Source organism: Camarhynchus parvulus, chromosome 5 (assembly GCF_901933205.1).
Source record: "Camarhynchus parvulus chromosome 5, STF_HiC, whole genome shotgun sequence".
Lineage (NCBI taxonomy): Eukaryota > Metazoa > Chordata > Aves > Passeriformes > Thraupidae > Camarhynchus > Camarhynchus parvulus.
The window spans coordinates 25,322,406-25,347,180 of NC_044575.1; the positions used below are offsets into that span (position 1 = coordinate 25,322,406).

Sequence of the window (24,775 nt, forward strand, 5' to 3'; positions counted from 1 at the left end):
AAGACTTCAAAGCCCATAGAAATATATACTCTGCCATAAGATACAGCAACAGTTCATAAATTGAATTTAGGTTATCCATGACAGTAAGCAAATATAATAAAACAGCTAATGAGAAAAAAAAAAAAGTGAAAACTATTGCTCTCAGGCTAACCCGGCTATTGCAAAAAACAGTTTAAGGCTTTCTGAACTACATGCCCCTACAATCCCAGGTCTAGGCATGCAGAGCAGCATACTCATATGGTGGTTTATATCTACTCAGCCAAGGTCCAGCAGGGCTGGTTCTCTCCTCAAGTCATTGTATTCCTTCCCTCTCCTTTCCTATGGCTTGTTATAATTTTTTTTTGTGTTTAGATGTAGAGTCCTGAAGCAATTACTTTCCTTAGCTTAGCTCCACACCCATGAATACTTCTGCACCGTATTCTAGCTCAAACTGACCCTGGCTGCAAACTAGCTGCAATTAAGTGCCTGTGTCTGACCCAGTGAAACCTGCCAGCCAGATGCAAAACTCAGCCCTGACCTCATGCTGCCCTCCCCAAAGTCCTTGGCACAACTGTGGCACCACTGGTGGGGCAGGACACCTGCCCCTGTCCACAAACTACTGACCCCTGTGCCACTGAAACTGGCACAGCTCACAGCTCACTGGAAGAGGATTAGAAAAGGCAGCCAAAGACTGTTGCATCATCAAGGGATCATAACAGATCAAACTTTCTGGGGAAAGGGATTCTTTTGGTTTCCCTGCTTCCCCAGTGCATCATCTCTGAGCAAAAAGATGCTCATTCCCTGAGTGTTCTTGAGCTTACTGGTCAAACATTGCCACCAGCCAGCACAGGTCCCCTTTGCACATTCCCATGCAAAGTAATACCAACAGTCATCACAGCCAACTTGGTAGAATAAATTTTTGCCATAGGGTACAGTATTTTGTGACGTCATGAAGGGTTGTTTTGTCACACATGGCATGTTTCCTCTGGGTGCCAGCTCAATGCTGTAGCTTGATGAAATGCTTTTTTCATTAGGTCACAGAAAATTGGCAGCATTGGCATGTCAGTCATGTTTAAAGACAGTGCTTTACTGTAATATCTCCTTGGAGGGCAAAACTATTAACCAGACTGTTTACCACGACTGCACCTCTGAGGGTCTCACTCCCACAGTGCCAGTGGCCAAAAAACTCTCATTTTCATGGACAGCATTTGCAATCCACATTAGAGAAAGCCCTTGCATGAGGAAGGGAACATGGTTCACTCCATACTCCTGCAATCTGTCTCTGAGACATTCCTTTATCCATGATGCTCACAGCAAGTATTTGGTATGCTCTTTGCAGAGATAAAAACAGTTTTGTTTTCCAGGAACAAGGAATGTTCACATTGTGAACCTGAAGCATATTACTGAAATGCCTGAATATGTGGACCAAGGCAGAATTTTCATTTTGCAAACAAGAGTTTATTGTCTTGTACTGTATACACAGAATTTTTGCATGGAAATAACATTACTTCAGAACTGGAGGCGACAAGAGTTTATGATTCAAACTTGTGTTTACTTTTTCACAACAGGGTTTTCAGGTAAAAATGGAAGCAATTCCCAGGATTATATGCAGAGCACATGGCATTATATTTCTGACTATGACTAGTAAAACTACCATATAACAAAAAAAAAAAAAAAGAAAAAAAAAAACAGAGAAGTGCATAGTTATTTAAAATCTGACAAGTTTCAAATATTAATATTTATGCTGTGATCTTTAGCCTGGTAATATTGGGCTACAGTTGCACAAAAATGTAAGTTTTGTTTTGACAAAATGACTAAAATGTTGGAAAAGTCATTGTGAACCAATTTGTAAAGATAATTTGTCATCACTCCTTGCTAAAATGAAAATCCTCAGAGTGTCATTTTGTAATGAGCCAAACATGTTATTTGGCTCTGAAGGAACCCTGTTATTTTCAGGTTGGGTTCCCTGGGCTGACGAGGTAGGCAGTCTATTAAAAAGAAGTTATGTTTCAAAACAAAAATGTTTTGTAAAATATTAATATGAAATGTTTCAACTTACCCAAGCATTTTTCCCTGGTTTATTTTAGTCCGATATTATACTTCGTAGTTGATAGACTTTTTTTCTGACTGAATAGACTCTTTGTTCAAAATTTTCCCAGTTGTCTCTAGGACACAAAACTTATTAATATAGTGTGCTTTCAATTTGACTTGCTCCTGGAATGCAAAGTTGTTATGGATTTATAATTTTTATAGCTCATCCTCAGCACAGTTTAGAATAGTTTAAAAAAAAGGCACTTTCAATAAAAGGGAAAAGGAAGGAAGTTTAAAAATGCAAGCCGACAACAAATGTAATTGGTGTTTTTGTGCTAGATCCCATGCATAGTCTTCAGATTGTTTTAAGATGGTCTTAGTTGTTTCAGACTTCTGACTCACTTCTACTCAGTTTGCATGGGCAGAACTAAACAAATAAGAACAAATAAGAGGGGTCTTTTTTTAATAGGCACATGACATAAACTGTTACAATGAGTAACACAGTAAAGTTTTCATTGTCTATTGGAAGTAAAATATTTTCAAGTACTTTCTCTTTTTAATTTAAGAATGGTATTTTATTATGAGAAGTAACTTACCAGGAAAACAAGATCCAGGGTGTTTTATTTTGAAAGCTTCAAATTCAAGTGTTAAGGTTTTATATATTTTCATAGTACAAACCAATTAAAACTGACATAAATCAACAGGGAATTTTGATGTGCCCAAATCACACCCTTTGCTTTAAAAAAAAAAATATGTGAAAATTCTTACGCCACTTCCTCCTAAGCTGCTCCTTCCCATCACGTATGATTCATTCACAGCCTAAGAGAGCCCAGGATGTGGATGCGAATCGTGGGGCTGGTTGTGAGCACACACTTGTCCCTCTTTACATTTCCAGCCTCCGTGACTGCTCTTTGGGGCACTTGCAAAACAGAGTTGACCCAGGGATCCAATACCAGGTTCCAGCTGTGTCTCAGGTTGTCTTTGTTTTTCAGGGCTGGTCGTACCTTGTGTTTCACAGAGCAGAACTGTGGGAGCAGAAGTTTATACTCCCTTCTTATGGCCTGTAGGTATGTTGGCTGTGTTGTATAACTGTAGCACTGTGGTGATAAAAAAATATTTTCCTTTATGTCATATAATAAGTTAGGCTTAAAATCACACTAATTAAAAAAAAATCTAACAAGTATTTTAGGCACAGACTGTTCTACAGACAACCTTAATTTATGGAACAAAACGTAAGTAAAAATTTCCCACACAATGTCTTTGCTTATTGAGACCACTTCCTGGGAATGGAAAAACCCCAGCAAACGACTGCACCAGCTGGGGTGGTTTCTGTAGTGCAGAACAGCCAGTGTTTGAAAAAGCTATGTCCCTTCTGGGTCCTAGAGCATGAAAAACTCCTCTGAGAAGATAAGTGCAGTTGGACATGCAATCAGCACATCTTCTGCCTTCTCCTTTGCATCGCTGTCTGCAAGGCCTGCATAATCATCTGAGAGTTGTTGAGGATGTTGTACTCGCTGAGATTGAGCAGCTTGCGGTAGTTCTCATCGGTGTATCTGACCGAGAACATGCAGTAGGGGGAACAGGAGCTGGTCAAATCCAGCTGGCCTTCCTCCATCTCTGAGCAACAGCGCTTGACACCTGAGAGAAAGAGTTGTTGTTGCTGTGACATGATGTTTATCTTAACCAGTGTCAAACTGTCCATGAAGTGTCAAAGAGCAGGACTGTTCCCCTGAAGAAAATTCATAGGGTTTAAATGCAAACACTGCAGGTCATATTCACCACCCTCGTCAAGAGAACATTGTGAGTCTGAAGTAAGGAGGGCACAAGGGAGAAGTGAGGGATGGCATCACCATGTTCATCTACAGCTCACTCAGAAACATTTGTCTCATTAAAGCCATGGATCAGGCAAGGATGTCAGCCTGAAAGGGCCCTCCAAAAGCCAGTGTCCATGCACTGCAGCTGGGATTTCTGTGAACCCTGGGCAGCTGGGATTTCTACGAACCTCAGTCAAGGAAGATTAATTGCTAGTAAGAGAATAGAATTTAAGTGAGAAAGGAGCAACAGAAACATGTGGAAACTGAGAGTTCCTTCAATGCTGAATAAGGTCCAGGGCACCTGCCATTAGGATCCATCTCTGCCTTTCTGATTTTTGTGTCACACAATTCCACAACAGCAGTGTTTTGGGCTTAACCTCCCTGCTACCAAGGAGCAGAGCAAATGCATCCTAGTAACCTGCAGTAAAGAAGAGGAGTACAAAGCAGATGATCTGGCAGAAAAGGAGTTACAGGCCCTGAAAACAGCACAGTCAGTACAATGATCCCTGGGCTGATGCTGTACCAAAATGAGACCCACTAATCTTATCATTACTGGAGTTCAGCCTGAAAGCCAGGCTTTCTCCCCCATCCCTCATATGTAACACTATGGTTCCTCAAGTGTAGAATTAAAACCTGAACAATAGACAATATATGCAGTGTGAAATAATCTGAGAGACCTATACCTTTCACAGGAAAAAAACTTTTGTAATTGGGTAGGACCACTTCAAGTAACAAATGGGAGAGAGGTGAAGGTAGACACCATCCAGAAGACACAGGCTGTGATGGTTCTCTTAAAGCCACAATGAAGACATGAGTGAACATAATAGCTTTGACAGGGATGGGAAAACAAGTTCAATTAGCTAAAGTGCTCCCCCATGAACCCAGTGAACAAAGACAGCAGCAAAGAATTCTCTATCTGAGTCAGGGAAGCAGTGGTGTCTTTTGTTTAATGCTTTGCTACTACTGTAACTTACCAGGTGCTTTGTACTCTTGGAAGGTGTCATTCACAAGGGGAAGAAAAATCACAATCGGACATCCTGGCAAATCTGAATCTTGGAAGATGTAGCACTCCTTCAGATTTTTCTTATCTTCATCAGTCAAAGAAATTGTTGGGAATGGGATTTTCTGCTCTGAGTAGTATTTACATGCCTTATCTAGAGACTGGAGGGTCACAAAAATGGTCAGCACTGGAAATCAACTTCACTGTGCAAAGACCCCAAATTGTCATCTACTATTAAGGTTTAGTGACTCAGACCCATAGAGCGAGTTCTGTCTTATCAAGGGTTACTCTATATATAATTACCACACATAGTGACTACATTGCTAATCACAAGCTCTAAACAAACACAATTTCAGAATTAAAGAATTCACCCAGGGCACAGCTTAAAAAAAAAATTGAAGCAATTTGCAGAAGTTTAGGGTAAAACATTAGTTTTAGCAAATGAAAGAGCCTGTGTTAATGCATTGTATAGAATTAACTAGAGAAGGAAATCCCAGCAAGAAAATGTTTAAGGTATCTTATATGCTTGGAAGCCAGGAGATAAAAAAGTTAAGTTTGAATGTGCAATTTTATCTCTGCCTGTGCAGTCATAATAGCACAGTGTTAATTGAGATTAATATTTTACTGAGAAAATCTGAAGTATTAGGCTATGTTATATATTTTCCTTGAAATGTTTAATAAAATATCATGTAATAATATGAACTGTATTATTTACTGTGCACCATCTAATAGCAAACACTATCAAGCAGAAAAAGGTTTCTACTAAGGTACTTAAAATTGTAGCAGCCTTTTTTTATAAGTTTTATCTAGACAATGAATGAGGCTGAAATAAAACTTCATTACATCTGTCTCATCCAACATACAGATGGGTAAAAGATCCAAACTTTTTTTCTGACAGCTCTTATAGACAGCTAATTAGCTTTATCTCCACAAAATGGGGTTTCTGCAGGAAGATGCTCATCACTGAATTTTACTTGTAGTATCTTATTTGTCAGCCCAGAAAGGATCTCCTGCTAATGTTCAATTAACTCTTCTTATATTCTAACTTAAGTCAGAAGAAATAACTTCCTCATCTTTATGACTATTCCTGTGCGTGGTCTGGAAGACTGCTTAATTCAGCATAAAGCAGAAGGGGCTCCTCCCATTATTCTAGAAAAGACCATGCTGACACCCCCTTGAATAATTCAACATGTTCATAAACCAGCAAGAAAGAGTCCAGGAATGGCAGGAAGAAATAGGAAAAGTATTAATCACTACAGTGAAACATATAGGGGAATGCAGGTGTTATAAACAAACAGCTGATAAAACCAGCAGGTCTGGATGCTACAGGCTGGGCATTTACAAGCAAAAGGAGACACACCACATGGTAACAAGAACATCCTCACCGATGTATGTGATCCAGTAGTGTAACTTAGATAGATGATGACATCCACCTCCCTCTGTGGCCTTAAAAGTGGTGCACTGCTGGTATTGATGAAAAATCCAGCATCTATCATGCCCAGCTGATCAGGACTTTGCATCAGCTGGTTGGGACGTGAGTCTAACACAGTGTCTAAAAGGAAAATATTTTATTAATAAGAATAGATCTGTGGGTATTTTGACTGGAAAAAGAAATGTAAGGTGCAACTGACCATTCCAGAGGCCTGGTTTAATTTAATTGCTATATTACTAGATCATCAAACAGACATGAGAAGGACTGCAAAACACCTAAGTTCCTGTTCTGAAAAATCAGTGTTGAGTTTCCAGGCAATATACTGCATTAACATGGCACACCTATTAATGCCAATTAGCTACGTTTAATAATTAACTTAAATCTGCCTTGCTTCATTTCAGTCATTGTTTCATCTTCTATCTGCCATTGCTTTGGAGAACAAAGTATTTTCAATCCTTTATACATTTGGACTTATGCTTCCCATTCACTCCCCTTTTCTTTACACTAGAGAGCCCCATTCATTTCCAATTTTCTGTTATAGGTGATATTTTCTTGGATATTTCAGTTGTATCTGAAGTTAAAAGTATAATCTTGCCAAATTAAGCTTTCTCCTATGTTCACTCTGCTCTTTGCCACTTTAAATTTGGTTCTGTTACCTTCAAGTCTACCTTCTCAGTCTGGACTGCAGAGGTCTCAGCTGAAGCAAACGAATACAAACATTAAGTCTTCAGTACCTGACAACAGTGAAGTCTTAGTGTCTTCTCTCTATTCAGAAAATAAATGTTCTCTTGGGAGGATTTTTATCCCTGCCAAATCTGACAGGCTTCTTTCCTAAAGTCCCCACCCCAAAACTCCCTAAAAAGGGTGCCAGTTAGATATTAGTGGCCATCACCTTTCCACCGACAGAAGTGCTCGTTCTCCATGTAGTTGTTGTGCAGCTGGTAGCCCTTCAGGAAGTTGTGGTGCTGGGCCACGGAGAAGCGGTCGGTCAGCGCGCCCCGGAGGGCGCTGGACAGGGGGCCAGGCGGGGTGTACATGCGAGTCCTCAGCTCGTGGGGTCTTGTGGGCAGCACTGGGTCTTCATCTAGAGCAGAGGAGAAAAGCTGGTGAACTGCTTGGTAACTTATGCTCCTTTCTGGCTGCCCTGGCACAAAGGAGTTCACAGGGGCTCTTCTGGGATGATTCCCTAAACACACACAAACTCTTCTGGAATGGAGGGAAAGGAATGGCTGCTGGACAAAGCCCTGCTGATAGTCTTAAGCTTTGGGCTGAAGACAATTCATCAGATGCAATCTTTAGTCATGGAAAAAGGACACCTTAAGGAAATTAAGCAATTCAGAAAATCTTCTGTCAGAACTTGTATATCACAGGAAGATAACGTGAAACAGACGCAAGCATGGAGAAAATGGAGCTGATGAATACGCTACTGCTCAGCCAGATGGGCAACAACAGCAACCATGGGGTCCATTGCAACAGTGACAGCTGCAACCCAATAATCATTCATGGCTCCATGAGCATACGCCTAATCAGCAGAGTGAGAGCACCCCAGGAAAACCTGGGGCACACATTCATATTCAGAAACTATGGGTGGTTTAGGGAGTGGGTAGATGGCATATGAGTGAAAAGCAGAAATATGGCACAAGCTGTGGTTTCCAGAAACGACAATGTGCTTTGCCAGCCTGAGAGGCTGACAGTGGAGCCGGAGAGACTTGGTGGTTTGCACGATTGCACATTGTATTTCAGTCTTATTCAGGATGTCTGTAATTATATTTACTATCATATCAAGAGATTTAGCAATAAAATCACAGTTTCTGTATTGCTTCAGAAAATACCCTCTGGGCCTCATTTATCTTTGTGTCAGTATGAATACAATGCAGTAATTACTGTACTGAGTAATAAAATAAAAACCAAGGAAATTGATTAACCAGTTGATATTAAGGTTTATTCTCCTCAGTAAAAAGTACCATATTCTCTGCTATTGGTTCTTGGTTCTATATGGTTAAGTGAGAGCTGTAATGCCAGAATACTTCCTGAGAAGTGTCTCACCTCTCTAAAACTTCCTCTGAAGGAACCAGTAGAGCTTTAGTAAATGTTGTAATTACAGCAGCTTTTCACTTTTTCCCTCATTACCCTCTTCTGCTTACTCTATTCAGTGTGAGGAGAAGTCACTATCTCTTAGATCCTATGATGCCAGCTTCAGCAAAGGTGACAAGATGATGCCAAAAGCCACACAGGAAAATAAATGACCATAAATGAAAGGCTTAGTAATGTCTCACCGACTTCATCTATTCTGTCTTCTGTCCATCTCTTCCAGAAGTCCTCTGAACTGTGGGACAGTCCCCATATTTGTAAAAGGTTCACAGAAAATATACTGCTCCACATACCTGTAAAAGGAATTAGCGAACACAAGGACATATTTTAACAAGAAAATGCCCTTTTGCTTCTGTTTTGACCTCCTGGCTTAATTTTTAATGGGCTTAATGCAAATATTTCCAAACTTCTATGCTATTAAATTCCTCTTAACTTTCTGTGTCATTGAGTCACATCATGCTACCATCAACTTTGTGCCTAACCTACTGCATGGCTCTGCCACATGGTAAGGAGAGCAAAGAATGTGAGGCAAGTAAAGGAGAAAAAAAGACACACTTGCTCAAGAGGCAAAACAAAGAATTCAGATAACACATACACCACTACAAACACATAATTTCAATCCCCATCTTCCTTTCTCCAGCTTGTCTTTTTCTGCACTTACTCTGAGCAGTAACTCTTTCAACACCCTGAATTGTTTCACAAGGGGATGAACTGGCTTTTCAGATGTTTGTTTGTAAGACAAGATCTCACACCACAATTTGTAAAGGCTCACACACGCAGCAGGCTCCAGCTCCACTGTACACTGTTTTCTCCATCCAGGATTACCCCTCTCTGCCTTGCCACAAGGGCACTGGCGGCTCTGTTGACAAAACAGAGTGCCTCCGTACCACCAGTCATTGTAAATTTAAATCTGTCACAACTGGACTTAGGTTGGAGTGCATTCAGAGAGGAATCAGAAGAATAACCAAAAAAGCAGGAGTTATTACTTACAATGAAAGAATTAAGGATCTTAATCTATTCCATCTCTAAGACACAGACAACTCATCTACCAAGACAGTGACAAGAAACTAAAAAAAAAATGTGTGTTTTTTTACTGTATTCTTTTGGACAAACTACCACTCGCATTTCCCTGCAGGCAGTGTCCAGCATGTTAGGACAGAACTATCTGCTCATTGGTTAACAGCATTGCACCCCTCCAAAGTGCCTCTGTGCCAGGAGAACACTGTACCTCACCTTGAAGGTAGCAGATGCGGGACTCTGGGACCTTTTTTAACATGCGGCCCATGAAGAACTCACTTCCAAAATGCTCCGTGCGAACAAACGCGCCGTACTTCAGCAGTCCCACCTCGTAGGGAGTGAACTCCACCCACTCTGCAGTCACAAATACAGCCACAACAGGACACTTAGAGGGCTCCCAGACAGGTGTGGGGAGAGGGGAAGCTGGGGCATACATTGGTCCGGGTTATGTTAAATATGTTGCCTTTGCAAAGCCTCACTCTCAAACACAGATCTCCAGGGAGGTGTCTGAGCTTGGGCATGGTGGTGATGAGGAGGCAGGACCAGTTGTGCTGGTCACGGTGGTGCTGCTGGTGGCACAAGTGGCACACAGGGCGAATGGCAAGGCTCCAGGCCTTGCAGACCCCATATGCACACACCAGTCCAGGGTTTTCCAGCATCTAGGTAGTTTTGCCCTGCCCTTCCATATGCCACGTCCAGGTGACCAGTACTTCACCAATACAGTTAATTTATCTTCCCTAAATAATTGTTTATGTACAAAGATGGGTACTCAGCTCCTCAGCAATCATTTTTTCTGTAAGAGACCAATGATACTCTCTCTGTGTGGTACTAATGGAAACAGAACTAGTTCTTGACTTTCTTGGATATCCTCTCCAAGTGAAGTGCAGTTGTCTGATATAACTGCAGCATGAGTTGCAGTTGGAAACTGGTACAGAAATGTCATGGACTGTAATTTCGTTTTCATTTCAGAAACGGTTGATTTTCTTGCCTCAACAATAAAAAATTTGATCTGAATTTTTCTCTTCCCCTTCTCTTCCTTCTGATTCTCCATAGGAAAGAAACACAAAAAAAACAAAACAATGAGAAGAGCAACAGATTCAGTTGGGAGCTTTCCCAAACTCTACCATAACTATGTGGGCTTCTTCATAGTGAAACAATAACTAGTCATTGAGAAAAAGCAATTATTGGATAATTCCAATATTTCTCAAAATGGCCTTTCTGGCAGGATTTCTACTGCGTATGTTGAGACAGGAAATGCTGCTCCCCAAAACCCTTGTATTAAAATTGTAAGGTATGGAGGTGATGGTTATTTCTCCAAATAGCAACTAACACATCGGGATTGTTTTCTTCAAGTGCTACCAAGAAGAGAAGAGTGATGACAGGAATTCAGCTGCTGATTTTAGCCTGAGAGGATCTGAAACAACATCCTTACCTTTGAAATCATTGGTGCTGTAACTGTCCCGGACGCAGACCGACACATAGATGGGCAGTGGGTTCTGGCCATCACACAGTGCTTCTTGCTGATCTGAGAGCTTGTGGGGGTCTTTCTGGTTTTGAAGAAAAAATGTTCACATGAGAGGAGCCCATGGTGAATTCACTGGCCCCAGTATGGGAGGAGCCGGGCGGTTCCACCCCCAGCACGGAGGATGCACCCCGGCAGCTCCACCACTCAGAGCACTGCAGGTACCCCCACCAACCATCACAGACCAGGCTCCCAGGGTCCAGCCTGGCTTTGTGCATGGATTCATAAAGAGGTGAGGAGGGAGACAACTATTTCTGCACACATCTATGACAGGGCGAACCACAACCACTACAATGTGCTATTTTGTTAACACAGAGAATTCCCCTCTGCTTTGAGGGACATTCTCTGCAATGATGGACTAATTTCCTCTCCATCCACTACAGGAAAAACACATGGTTCTTTAAGAAATGGAATAGCCATCATACCCCATCATTTAGTAAGTACTCAATCATGAGACCCCAAAGATCTATAAATGATGTCCTGTATCCCTCTTCTTTCCTCTGGCAAAGCTGCTTGTTGTAGTACTTCATGCGATCCATAGAGAAACAGCCCATCTTGCATTTTGTTGCTTGTTTTTGGGCTTCACCAATATGTGAGTCCAGGTCCTTCTGTGACCAGTAGGCATCTCTGTATAAGTTGGCCATGGTCCTGGAGGAAGACAATGCAGACAGCAAAAGTTAAAAGGAGCAAAAAGAGACTGGAAATTTTGTGCTTTCAGAACAGAGGTTTACATTTAGGGATTCCCTTCTGCTCACACATACTCTGGTTTAGCTGCTGCATCCAGCAGAATGAATACTTCAGAGTTTCTCTAACTGTTTTTAAAAATGGCACTGAAGAATGAGGTGGGGTTTTTATGTTCTTAATCTTTTTTTTTTTTTAAGCAGAACTGGTAGAAGCTTAAGGGACAAAACTGCCAGGTGTGAACATAGATATATTTGTGAAGCACCAATTAGGCAGAAAATGATAATAAATTTTCTTTGCTTGTTTTTCAGAACCTTAAATTCATTCATATTAGCTGCTGTCTCCTGCCTTGACTCACTTAATCTTATGATATCACTATACTTTATTTTAACATCAACCTCTATTTTTTAACCAACCTCCTCTGCATGGGACAATCAGACATTAGGGAGCTGTAGGTCCTGTGAGCAGGGAATAACACTGCCCAGGGAAACACAAAATTGGCAGGTTGCAGGGTCCAGTGTTCACTGTCCAGCAGTTTTTTCCAGCTAGAAATCACAGCCAGTATCAGAAACTAATGGGACCACAACAGCTGGGATTCAGTGGAGAAAGGAAGAGTCATGATGCTATGGGCATCCACAGTTACATTCACAATAACTACTTACCTAGAAAGCATCTTGATGAGTGTAATTGTCATATGCACATTTAACTGCTGCACATGTGGAGTTGATAAGCACAGTAAAGAGCTGCTTACAGAAAAAGCATGCACTAAATCAAGCTAGTACTTAATGGCCTGTTACTGAGAAACTTGTTTATATCATGTTTGAAGAAAATCTTGTCTGCTTTTAGAAGGTACTCTCTGCATCAGTGTGACCCTCAGAAAGCCTGGTCAGGCCTCCTGCTCAAGCTGGCTTACCACGTGGTGCCGGACAGCCCGCTGATGTATGTTATACAGTCCAGGAGATTTAACTTCTTGAGTCCCATGAGGCTGCCATACAACCCTGTCATTGACTTCAGTCCTCCTCCTGTCGTGATGATAGCCACGACAGGGACCTGTAGGGCAGAGGGAGGGTGGGACATTCACACTGACAGCATTCAACACTGCAGCCCACACTGCAATGGGGTCTGGTCGCCACAGCCAGCCCAGGTCCTGATCTCAGAGCCCAGGTCCCTTTCCAGAAGGAAAGACTCCAAAACACAGCAACAACTGCTACTGCCACTTATTTCCCTTTGGATAAATGTGGGTTCAGAGATTAACCCAAACTTGGACTCTTGCCCATTTCTAAGGCAAATACAGGCACAGATGAACAAGAATAAACCTTCTGTGGAAGCAACAATGTATTATCTATGCATCACTCACTCCACTACTCTTATTTCACACACTGACTACTTCTGTATGAAAATCTGCATGCCAGTCCCATTAAGAAATACTCAGTTCACAGCTACTGTGAAGTTACCCTCAGCAATGCTGTTATTATTCAGTATCTTGAAGTTATTTTAAAATAAATTACATTATTTTAAGGAATTTCAAAACTGCAAGAAACAGAAGATATAAGAAACACCCAAAGATGTTTGTCCTAAACTCTCACAAAGTAGTGAAACTGGAATAAGGGAAAAAAAAAACCTTTGCTGTGGAATGCATTCAGTATTTCTGAATCAAGGCAGTGACAGCTCAGCCTGGCAGGAATGAACACACCTCAACTATGAAAAATTCCAAACTGATAGTAATGAAGGATGGTGACTGCAAATGGTGTTTTCAATAACAAACCTTGGCAGCAGAAGCAAATATACTTAAGACACATGGACCAGCTTGTACCTGCACAACAGATAGGTGTGGCCTGTTTTGCTGACCACTCATCTACAGGAGTACATGAAAGCACTAGAGATTCAAGGTCTATCCCCTCAGCACACACGTACTTCTTGATCCTGCAGATCGTGTGGTAGGTGAAAAACATTTTTGAGAGCACTTGCTACATATCTCTTTCTTTTCCCCAGGAAAGCCATCTCTTCAGAACATAAGTTAAACCCAAAGCGCATGTCCAGGTCTTGGTGGCATGAACAATTGCTAAGATAAAAACAGACACATATATTAAATATTAAAACACCCATTTCAATCTTAGGATGTTGATCAAAGATAATCTACAGCACCCTTTGCTTCAAACAAGATGATGCAACATGACAGAAGCAAGAGAGAATAATTTTACTATTTTTAAAAGTATGAAACTCATGTCAATTAGTAAGACTAACTAGTGCCATCATTCCTAATTATTGCTAACTGGAAGAAACAATGTACAGGGTTTACAAAAAAAAAAAGATATTTAAATAAATATTCTACAACTAAAAGATTGACAAGTTTAGAAAATCCATGGAAACGGTAAAAAGTGAAAGTATTGATTCCCATTTAACAGGTTATTTCCTCATTCAAAATCTGAAAATAACACCCAGTTTCCAAAGGCTGGCATATTCAATGTGAATGAAAATTCTCCTTTTGAGGAACTGGAGTGGGAACGCACCCCCCCCTAGCGGTGAGCATGGCTGGGGAGGGTGGCCGCGGAGCCCAGCTGGCTGGAGAGACCTGGGCGACAGCAGCCCCTGGATGGGCAGAGAAGGGTCACCGGGCAGGATTCACCCCTGCTGCTCTGCTGGGTATACATGTGCACAGGCTGCTTCAGGGCTCAATGCTGGAAGCTCTATTCCACATCAACCTTGACTCCAAAATTGTAAGGCACATCTTCTCGCAGAGGAAGATTTCACTGGAGTCTATTTTGAAATTGAATAAGCCATTGCTTAAGGCCCCACAATTGTAGTTTATTTCCCTGGGCTTTTTTGCTCTTCTGCTCACTAATCTCCCTCCTGGTTCTTCCTGCCCTGCTCGTACAAGACATCAATAGGCAAGAGATGGTCATGGTCAGGTCAGAGCTACATTGCCAAATGCCAGGGGTTTGCTTTTTCTTCCAGTGACAGAATCTCTCCCTCCTATTAGGTCCATAATTTCTATGAAACTAGTAAAGAAATTTAATTATGAGCTTTCTCCACCACCAAATTTGGATAAAATCAAATTTCTATAAACTATTATAACTTTATTTGTAAATGAATTCCCACAATGGGAATTGAGTTAGGTGGAGCTGCAAAAGCCAGTTTCAATTGCAAATCAGGATCCAAACAAACTGTTTCTAAAGTTCTCTGAAAATAAAATAAATAAGCAGAAGTTGTTTTTCCTGTTGTGGTGTAATACTGACTTTCCTGTTATCACTGACCACTTGCTGTTTTGAAATTAATGACAGAAAATTCTGTTTGAATTCAAAATTATTCTTTTCCTTTTATTTCTTAGTCAGACACACACACAAAAATACCAGTTTGCCCAGTTCTATGTGTTCCATATAGCTATGGATAACCTGAAGTATCTCCATGTTTACTGATGAGTATTATGTCTACAGATGTCAAACCACAAGTTAACTTGTTTACCTTACTTTCTACTCAATATATAGCATAACTGGATTTAACAGAATACAAGGTTCATCACCACTGAATACTGACAGTAAAGCAAAAAATAATTCTTAATTCCTGATTAAACAAAAAGTTTACATCTGACTATTCTTTTTTTGTCATTGTCAGCTAGCTTTGTTATTTTTGTGAATTTCAGAGACTGACATTGACCAAAGAAAATATTCTGTGGTCAGAATGAAAGGGATAATGCTGAAATAAACACATGTTTATTTAATGCTTTATCAATGGATTAAAGCCAAATCTTCCTAAGGCTAATTATGTATTATATATTATGCATGTATTTTATGTGTTATTATAAGCACATTCTAGTTTTCAGACTGAGAATGCTTGCTTGTGTCATTTCCATGTGACTAAAACAATATGAAAATCAAGGAACCAAGTATACAGGAATAAAAGAAAATCTCTTACCAAGTCTTTGCTGTCACATTCAAGTCAAATCTTTTCTCCTGGAAAGCAAGAATGTGTAATTTTTAAATTTTCAATTTTCTATTTTCCCTTTCAGTCTTGGGGTCAGAGCTTGATGTATAACCCAGCAAGGTCTGGCAATCACAAACTTCAATGTCTGAGATCTTGGAATATATTTCCAAAAGCATTCACTTATCATTAGTGGAACACCCCTACCTACAGATCCTAAATCCTCCCAGGCTGAAGAAACCATTAAGCGTCCTGGTATAAGAGGTTTCTGAGACTCACACAGTAGGTTCCATTTCCTGTACAACTCATAAGCTTCCTGCAGCATCCTGAATTACCATTTTTTGTGCCTTTTCCATTCTTTACACTGTAGTACACAGCACATCTCTGACATCCTAGCCATAGTCTAAGAGTGAAGAGACTGCAAAGTCTGCATTTGCTTCTGCCCATGCTTTATTGTCTCTTAAAAATCATTATTCCCATCTTCATATTAAGTTATAAAATGTGCTTTGTTCTGAGAGGATATCTTAATGGCTCTTTTAAATCAATATTCTCATTATATTATTTAAAATACATACCCTGTGACTAATATTTTCAGCATATTTCAATATATTGTCCTTTTAAATATCTGGTTGACTAAGGATAGGTTTATTGATGTTTTCATATTTTGTGCTCGAGGAGCAACTTTCAGTTTGGACCCCAAGCACAGGGGGAGTCAGCGAGTCTTTGGGTAAACAGGGGGAGATGTTCTGAAGGAAGTACGGTATTTTCTTACATCCTTTTATGTCTCTGTCTCCACTACTGGCACATAATGGAGATTAATACTGGGACAACCTGCCTCTGTGGAGAAAACATCTGGAGAAACAAAGCTCCTGTTTTCTCAAAGTCTAATAGAAAAGCAGAATGTTTCTGACACTCTTAGTGGCCATCTGGGACAGCCTTATGAGGAATGGTTTCTATTGGAGTGACCCTTTATTGCCAACACCTGGAGGTGATGCCTACCTCTGCAATGGTTGTTTTCCTTCCCATGGGCAGCGAGTTCAGCATCACGACAGGGGAGCCCGTCTCTGTGCTGTACCTACAGGACCACTGGGAAAACAACACGCTTTAGGATACAACCAGGAACGGGTTTACCCTCTCTCCTTCCTCCCACTTTCTTGAGAGCCATTCAAAATCCCTCCACCACTGAGGCCACTCCAACATACAGGGTGGTAGCGCCTCTTCTTTGGCAGCATGACATCCAGCGTTGGCTCCGCGTACTTGATGTAGTGGAACTCAGTGGGACACGCTGGGCTGACCACTCCATTGGGGCCCAGCACAATATCCTGCGTCCCCTCAAAGGAGCCCTTCACAGTCAGGGAAAGCTCTTTCTCTAAAGTAGCAAAACAAAGATTAATATGATTAAGCAGAAAAATGTGCTAGCTTGATTAAAAGTGGGGTGAGGGTGGCACAGCTTTGCCCAGGGCAAAGCGCTGGCACTACAGGGAAAAGAGCAAAGTGGATACTTTTCTGACAGAAAGGGGACTGAATATTCCTGCTGTGATACAGAACTGGGATTTCAACTTTATTGTGCATTTAATAGACCTTGTTAACATATATCTAGATGAGGTCATTGGAGTCTATAACAACCTGATGTGTTTACCTGACATTAACTCTACTAAATACTCTAAGCACTATTTATTTCACTAACACATTAGATGGAAGGGGCATCTTCTCATAAGTAAGCATGCAATTACTGGTAAATAGATGACAAAGCAATAACCTTACTTGATTTTTGCTTCGTCTTCTCTGCCACTTCAACTTCCAAGCAGCAAAGTTCACGACACTGTGAAAGAGAGAATGCAGGATTTTGTGAGAAAGATCATCACATCCCATCCTCGTTACAGGGAGCTGTGGACCCCTCAGCTTGGAGTCACTTGGAGTTCTGAATTCCCTGGCATCTCCGGGCTTTTTCCCATTAGCTGCTGACTAAAGAAAAAAAAAAACTTTGGAGGAAGTTGCAGGAATCGCATGTGTGACAATGACTTAAGATTGAGCACAGTGAGAGGAATATACAAAGAAGGAAAATCAGGACTGTTTTCATTATAGTAGCATAACTATAAAGGGTTAAACTACGAAATAAATAAAGCTATGTCACTGAGAGATCAAGAGGCAGTAGTAGGAAGGGTTTTCTGAAGAAGTATTGTTTTTAGCATTTTGGGGGTTGATTTTTTTTTATGGTCCTCACTCTTCTTCAACATACTGTGTTTTGACAAGTCAGTATTTCATACAGAACTTACCCAAGGGAAGGTCTAGGTAGCTTATCAAACTTCACAGCCTTTTTGTCATTGTGTTCTGATAGACAGTAGTACACTTTTTGAAGTACTAGTACCAGAGAAAAATTCTGTCTGTGTGTGTGTGTTTGTGTTTGTGTGTGGGTGTGGTGTGGTGTGGTGTGGTGTGGTGAAGTATAGGAAAAATTAGAAATAGGGAAGTATAGGACAAATGGGATATCTCCAATGAACAGGTAAATAAAATGTCCCATTCTGAATGTATCTAAATAGGAAAGAGGAAAGAAAGAGAAAGAACTGGTCTACTGGCTTCTTTAACCCCCACCCTCCCTTTCCCTTTACATTAAGGAATCATGTATAGAAAATATCTTGGGACAGACACATACCACCAGCACTCCATTGCTAGCAATCGTTTCATGAGGACCAGATCTGGGAAACAAAAACATGGATTTTTTAAAGTTAAACAAATCCCATTCATCTTTACCCAGGATGTTGCCCTTTCTTCCCACTTAAAAAAACAACAGTCTGAGGGGACCCCAGCAAGCATGTAACGAGCTCCTTTCCTTGATTGCATGGACTGAGCACTGCTCTGAGGACACTCATCTCTGTACCAAAGCTGAGCAATGTGTAACATGGTTATTTTTTTACAGTGCAATCTCATGATCATCTAAAATGGAATCTCCTGTTAGGCAGTCAAATTTTTCTCACAGTAACATGTGAAAAAAATGTATTTCAGCTGATACACCAGCATGTCCTTTTTGGGAAGACAGTTATATGTATTTGCTGGCATGCAAATATTCTGAGTTGCAAGGGACCTATGAGGATCCACACCAAGTCCAACTCCTGGCCCTGCACACAAGAACCCCAAGAATCACACCATGTGCCCGAGAGCATTGTCCAAATTCTTCCTGAACTCTGGCAGGCTTGGTGCTGTGACCACTTCCCTGAAGAGCCTTTTTCAAAGTAGCACAGGGCAGCCAGTACCAATTACATGGGAAAAAACCCAAATGCTTTCCGGATCATTCAAGAGAATGAAGGAAATGTGAAGTCAGGACATGGTGTGGAGCAACTTGACTTCTGGCCTTGGCTCTCCAATAGTATGAGAGCTGGCCTTAGCTAGTCACTTTATTGCTGCCATGCCTTAGTTACCTTGTGGCAACACAGAGACAAAAAGGGTGATTCATGGGTGGCAGGCTGACCATGCTGGAGAAGGAGGCTTACATCCTTACAAGAGTTCCCATCCCATTGTGATTGTGTTAGGCAGAAAGAAAACACAATTACTAGGATTCAAAGAGCACTGCAAGGGAAAACCGAAGGAATTGGAGATACACTGAAAACCTAACTAGGATGTTTCAACACTAAAACTGTGTCAAATACATAACCTGAAACAGGCAAGGAAAAATTGATAGGCAGGAATGCTTACACATTCAGAAAGCCTTCTGAAATGCCCCCAGGTAGATAAATCATTGAATAATTTGGGTTGGAAAGGATCTTAAAAGTCATCTAGTTCCAATCCCCTGCCATGGGCAGGGACAATGTCCACTAGACCAGGTTGCTCAAAGCTCCATCCAGCATGATCTTGAACAGTTCCAGGGATGGGGCATCCACACAGACCTCTGGGTAACTGGTAGATGCATCGTTGAGAGCAGCTAAGCTACAGAACAAGCTAATCCATCAGGTGTTGGGGACTGCAGCAATAATGTAGGAGAAGGCTGAAACTTTTTTACAGAAATACCCAAAGCATGACTTCTACTACTGTTTTTTTGTTTTATCACTAATGATTTTTGCATTTTTAAAATAATCTCTTAATCACTTACGCAACCTCCAATTTGAATTCAACCTCTAGTTCCTCCGTGGCCTGAAAGCAAGAAGAAGATGAATGAAGTAGCTACATAATGCTTTGTCCTTAGTCTAAGCCCAAGTCCCTGATAGGCAATATTGAAGTTATTGGTTGCAATGAGTAGCCTGCGATAAATACTTCAGACTGGGTGGCCTGAATCAACAATTCAGCCAGATGATTAAATGATTCCTTCCTCACCTCCTTCTGACTACACAATACAACCAAAACAACCTATACTTCTTAGTGTGAAGCTGCTGCAAAAAAACAGTTTGCAACTTCCTTTATTTTCTGAATTCCACCCTTTCCTTCCAACTATTCCTGGCACTGTCCTGCCATGACTTACTGTACTGGCTATTATCTTGGAAATTAAACATACTTTACACCCATTACTTTACCATAATAAACAGAGAACATTGAGTGATTCAGAATTCCTATTATGCAACCCCAAGTAAGGCAGTGTTGATGTGTACAAGCTGATTGTGAATGACCTAGTTTGGATACCAGAATTTGTCCCTGGTAGTAAAAAGTTGTATGTGAGATATTTTGTTGATCTTATCCTTAGATCTCAAAGGGAATCAAGATTATTTTTCCAATTTTATAGATGGCAAACTGAGAAACAGAGTGAATTGTCATCCATTTATAGCAGGATACACACAGGGGCAAATTCATCTTTGCCTTTTGGGGTGAAAGTAGACACAAGCAAACGGGCAAGGCTTTATGAGTTATGGGAATTACTCAGGTTATGGATTACATGGGGAAAAAAATATGCAGATTATTCACCCTGAAAGAGTTGTATGGCCTTGGTGTTGCTCAGAGGTAGCTCGCAATTAGATCCCTCCCCTACCTACTGCACTGTTTCAGTCCTGTGGTCTTTAATAATTTAAAAAATATTGCAAAGAAGAGTTCAGACTCTCAAATTCAGATTTTTTTAACCACATTTTTGTGGTTATAATTTGAATGGCAATTAATGCACTCATTACTGGGATAAGTAATCCATGGCAGGTTCAGAAAGATTTTGAGACTGTTCTGTAACTCTCCACTGGTTTCCCAGTTGCTTTAGTTGCTTAGTTGCACTTACATTTGGACTAGGTTTGAAGTATAGGATCACTGTTCTTTCAAGTGGAAGTTTAGCAGTATCAAAGAGTGCACAGAGGAGATGGTCATCTGGAGTAGCAAAATCCTCATCATACACCGTGAGCTCCAGCACATTCTGGAAAAAGAGAGAGAAGAATTTGTTATTGTTTCTCAGGCTGGACATCATTAGCTCCAGGCAAAAAGTATTGCTGAGGATAAGCTTAAGAAGAAAAGCTGAGAAATTAAACATCATCCCCCTTTAGAAAAACATACTTGAATTGCATATTAATTATTGTCTAGCTCATTTTAATTGCTGTAATGAAATTCATTGGCTATACCCATACAACAGCTTGGGTAACTCCCAGATTCTGTATCCATCTGGCTCTGACCTGTCTCTTGTTTCCCTAAAACTTCAAAACTGAGCTCGCTTTCTGGCCTTCCTACATAGCACCATTGAACAGGCACAGGAACTCTGTCATATCTGCTGTTAAATGCTTTGAGCAGTCCTTTATTGTGTGCCATCTCTTAAACAATTCCTGGGCATGGTTCAGGAAATACATACACAAAATCTTCAGGCTGCTTCAAGCAGACAGCTTTGGCTCCTTACCTTGACCTGACTCTGGATTCTGAAGTAGAAGGTTTCGTTCCACACTGGATTGTCAGAGTTTCTCACGGTTTTAGTGCGTGACCTTTCACACGTCGCAGTCGGCAGCCACAAGGACACATAGCAATCAGCCTGGCTTACTGGGCAGGGGAAAGGCAAAACAGTTGCTAACTGGCAAAGGCAGCAGAGCTGCAGGACACTGGAGAGGTTACTGCAGCAACTGGTACCAAAAACAAGCATAAGTTATTTAAAGATAGAAAAGTCTGATGCAATGTAACTTTCCAAGATCCCCTTCTGAGAGGGAAAAAGCACTGACCACAAGATGACCTAGAAGAGGAGGTGGCTTCTGTTCTTCCTTGTATGGGTTACAGACAGCACTGATATTGTGCATTTAAAAAAAAACCACTGAGAATTTTTTCTTCTAGTCAGCCACTTCAGTTTCTCAACCAACAAGCTTTCCTGTGCTCATATGTGCAAGCACACACAGACACACACACACTCAACCTGAGCTGCTCTCTGATAAGAGGAGTTGGGATCCTCCTCCACTTTTTGAGAACAAATGCAAAAGGTCTTCATCTCTGCCTTGCCCTCAGTGATGTTCCTTGTGAGGGTTTGTGAAATGAGCTGCAGAACTACGCCTGCTGTATGTGATGGCAGAGGCTTCCTCCAGAAGGAGCTCACTGAATTAGACATTGGAATTTAACTAACTTCTGCCTACAGGAAGAAGGGGGACCTCTTCCTGTAGGTGGAAGTCTCTCTCCCAAAAGGCATCAGAAAGTTAGTGAAGGATTTTACATCCTCTTTCTCACCTAAATTAAGGCATATCTCAAACAGCTACAGACAAAAATGCCATTTACTGTGTTTCTTCTTGGAGGTTATGCAAGGTACTTCGGCACCTTGAAAGCCTCTCTGATGCAGTTCTCAACAAAAAAATTATCAGCTGTTATGTAATGCAAAAGGTAACTAGCTTTGAGAATTGATGTCCTGTGATGTGAGACTTTTGAGAGAGACGTGATGGCAGCAGTAAATGGAGAAGATCCTTCAGCAGCAGGTAAGGACTCTGCAGGCAGAGCAGAGAACAGGAGCTTGTACACTGACCTGTGGGGAAAAGCAAAATCTTGCCTGTCTGCCACAAGCTTTTTTTCTCTTTTTCTTTTCCTTCCTTCTCCACCAAGTTTGCCCCATGTCACCCTACAGCTACTGACTCTTTCAAACTGGTTGGAGGCTGCATTTTATGCTGTTGAAAGTGTTCAAGAAGCCTTGCTGCTTTCCTGTCCAAGTGAGAGTGAAAAAAATCTGGAACTGCTTGAAAAATGATATATAAATTGTGATAGGTCAATAGACAGCTCAATGATTGGTTTTCAATTTTTTAACATTACAGTGCAGGAGCAACAACAACAAAGTTTAATTCCGTCATCTGTTTTTTCTAAAAAAAGTTGTTGAGAAATTAACATATTCCTACTGAGTAAAATAAGAATTCCTCCACTGGAGAAGTTTGTTTGGAAAATATTGAGTAGGCCCTAGCCTTCTGCCTGTCTTACTCTACTTCACATTTCATATCTTAGTTTGGCTTTAAAAATGAGATTCTGACAGCAATTTCACCGTACTTGTCTAGAGTCATATCATCCGCTCTAACTCTACCTTCCCACCACTCTTGCTTCTTAGCCTCCTTGTGAAAAATTACTCCTTATTCACCTTCTTTGCCTCTTCTGTTTTGTAGCAAGAGCTTCCATTTCCTCCTCAATAATTTCACTTTCACACTTAAGGACTGTAGACTATTCAGTCTCTCTGGATGTAAAAGTTGTTTCAAGTTATTCTGTTTCCTCAAGTGTTTTTTTTTTTTAAATTTTAATCTGGGAAATTCCATGCAGACAATAATGCTTTGAAGAATTTTGAAATTGCAAAAATATGTATTTGAATAATCTAGACGTAATGCTAGTGATTTTAAAATGCATTAAAGGTGATTTTTTTGTAACTACTATATGACTTTGGCTTTATCATTTCAGATCAATGACTGATGGCTGTTTGGCTGGCAAGCACTTTATTCTGTTGATGTGATTCATCATTCCTGCATATCTTAACTGTACTTTGAGATACAAAGCATATCAAGCAATCCTTAATCAAGCAATCCTTAATTAGATGAGTAGATGCAGCCAAACTAGTCAGCTGTGTATTTAATGCAAAATGTTGCCTCAGTTCTGCTTGCACAATCTGTTTCTACAACCTCATTATTTGCCTTGTTGCCTGACACACAGAAGATCTGGGATGAGTCCCTGATGAACCTTTTTGTGTTCTTGCTTCACCACACATGTGCCACAGCCATGGACCAGGAGGGAGGTGCAGAGCGTGCAGCCCAGTGATGTGACCTAGGATACAGCTGTTGTCTGCCTCACTCAGAGCTGTGACACAGGGAAGTCCTCTGATCCTTCTCCCAGAAAAACACGTGACAACCACAAGGTAAGACAGGAATGGTACTGCACGGTAAATCCAGATCTTTGTCTCTCAGAAAATCTTTTCTGACTCTTCATGTGCAAGACATTATAGAGTCAATCACTGCTGCTCACAGCAAAACAGGAGAATCAAGAGACTTGTGAGGGTTATGCTCAAACTCAAGCCAAGCTCATGCTCAAACTAACTTCAGAATCCTTTTACACAGCTCTATTTACTCAAACAAAACAAACTGTTAACTTGTCTATTTTGTGTGGAACACCTCTCCACAGCGCACATGTGGATAGTCCGTGTTCTTTTACAAAACAGTGGTGTTTTCCTTTCCAACTTACTCCCTTCCCACCACTTTCCTGCCACGTGAATCACACTCTTGCTCAACTGCAAGTCTGCTGCAGAAGCCTTAGAAAGGAACAAGCATCCAGCCCTCAGTTAGTATGTTTTTTTAACTGTCCTCAGGGTAATTAATGATGGCATTAGCCTGCTCATAATGATTGTAAAAAGCTTTTCCCTGTTCAATTCCTCTTTGTCAGAACCAAGACTGAGGATGTTGAAAAGGTTTGCTCCTCCCAGCCACATTTGCCAAGGTGCTACAACTCATCAGCAGAATTACCCCTTGTTTTTGAAAACATGGAATAGGGTCTTTCATCTACCTCTGTCAGAAACTCTCCTTTCTTTGACAGAAAGTACTTATTCCCAAAAGCACATTCAAGTCTTGAAACCAGTCAGAAAGCACGGGGAGAACAATGAAACAGCAGCAAAGACTGGCCTTGTTTATAATAATTAGTTTACATAAACACTGGGCTATTTCAGAAACACTAAGAAAAGGTTGTTACAAAATTATAAAAGATATAATTTGCCTGTTTCCTGAGTTACCACTAAGAATGGAGACACTTACAGGCATCCACTCGCTGGAGATTTCTCATCCGGATGATCCTTACGGTCAACAGGTAGCAAGGAGAGGATTCTATCTAGAGAGGAACAGTAAAAAGGGGGTCTGAATAAGCCTTTGGTGGGAAAAAATTACAAATGTGCAAACTAACTGGATGCCACAAAGCAC

The 24,775-nt window shown here is 40.9% G+C and overlaps 1 protein-coding gene across 1 annotated transcript in view; it reads right to left on the reverse strand.

The window, feature by feature from the left end:
• Positions 1-3,439: 3,439 nt before the first annotated feature.
• The window catches only part of LOC115903893 (cytosolic phospholipase A2 epsilon-like), a 31,629-nt gene continuing 10,293 nt past the window's right edge, over positions 3,440-24,775 (reverse strand). Inside the window, exons 3-21 of the mRNA XM_030948762.1 lie at positions 24,614-24,686; positions 21,274-21,410; positions 20,671-20,802; positions 19,570-19,610; positions 18,139-18,181; positions 17,250-17,307; positions 16,688-16,854; positions 16,485-16,571; positions 15,480-15,517; positions 13,482-13,629; positions 12,481-12,617; positions 11,312-11,534; positions 10,797-10,911; positions 9,581-9,718; positions 8,533-8,640; positions 7,149-7,340; positions 6,210-6,376; positions 4,799-4,985; positions 3,440-3,648 (exon numbers count right to left, since the gene is read on the reverse strand). Of these exons, the coding sequence (XP_030804622.1) occupies positions 3,440-3,648; positions 4,799-4,985; positions 6,210-6,376; positions 7,149-7,340; positions 8,533-8,640; positions 9,581-9,718; positions 10,797-10,911; positions 11,312-11,534; positions 12,481-12,617; positions 13,482-13,629; positions 15,480-15,517; positions 16,485-16,571; positions 16,688-16,854; positions 17,250-17,307; positions 18,139-18,181; positions 19,570-19,610; positions 20,671-20,802; positions 21,274-21,410; positions 24,614-24,686 (2,400 nt within the window). The remainder of the gene's footprint in view (positions 3,649-4,798; positions 4,986-6,209; positions 6,377-7,148; positions 7,341-8,532; positions 8,641-9,580; positions 9,719-10,796; positions 10,912-11,311; positions 11,535-12,480; positions 12,618-13,481; positions 13,630-15,479; positions 15,518-16,484; positions 16,572-16,687; positions 16,855-17,249; positions 17,308-18,138; positions 18,182-19,569; positions 19,611-20,670; positions 20,803-21,273; positions 21,411-24,613; positions 24,687-24,775) is intronic.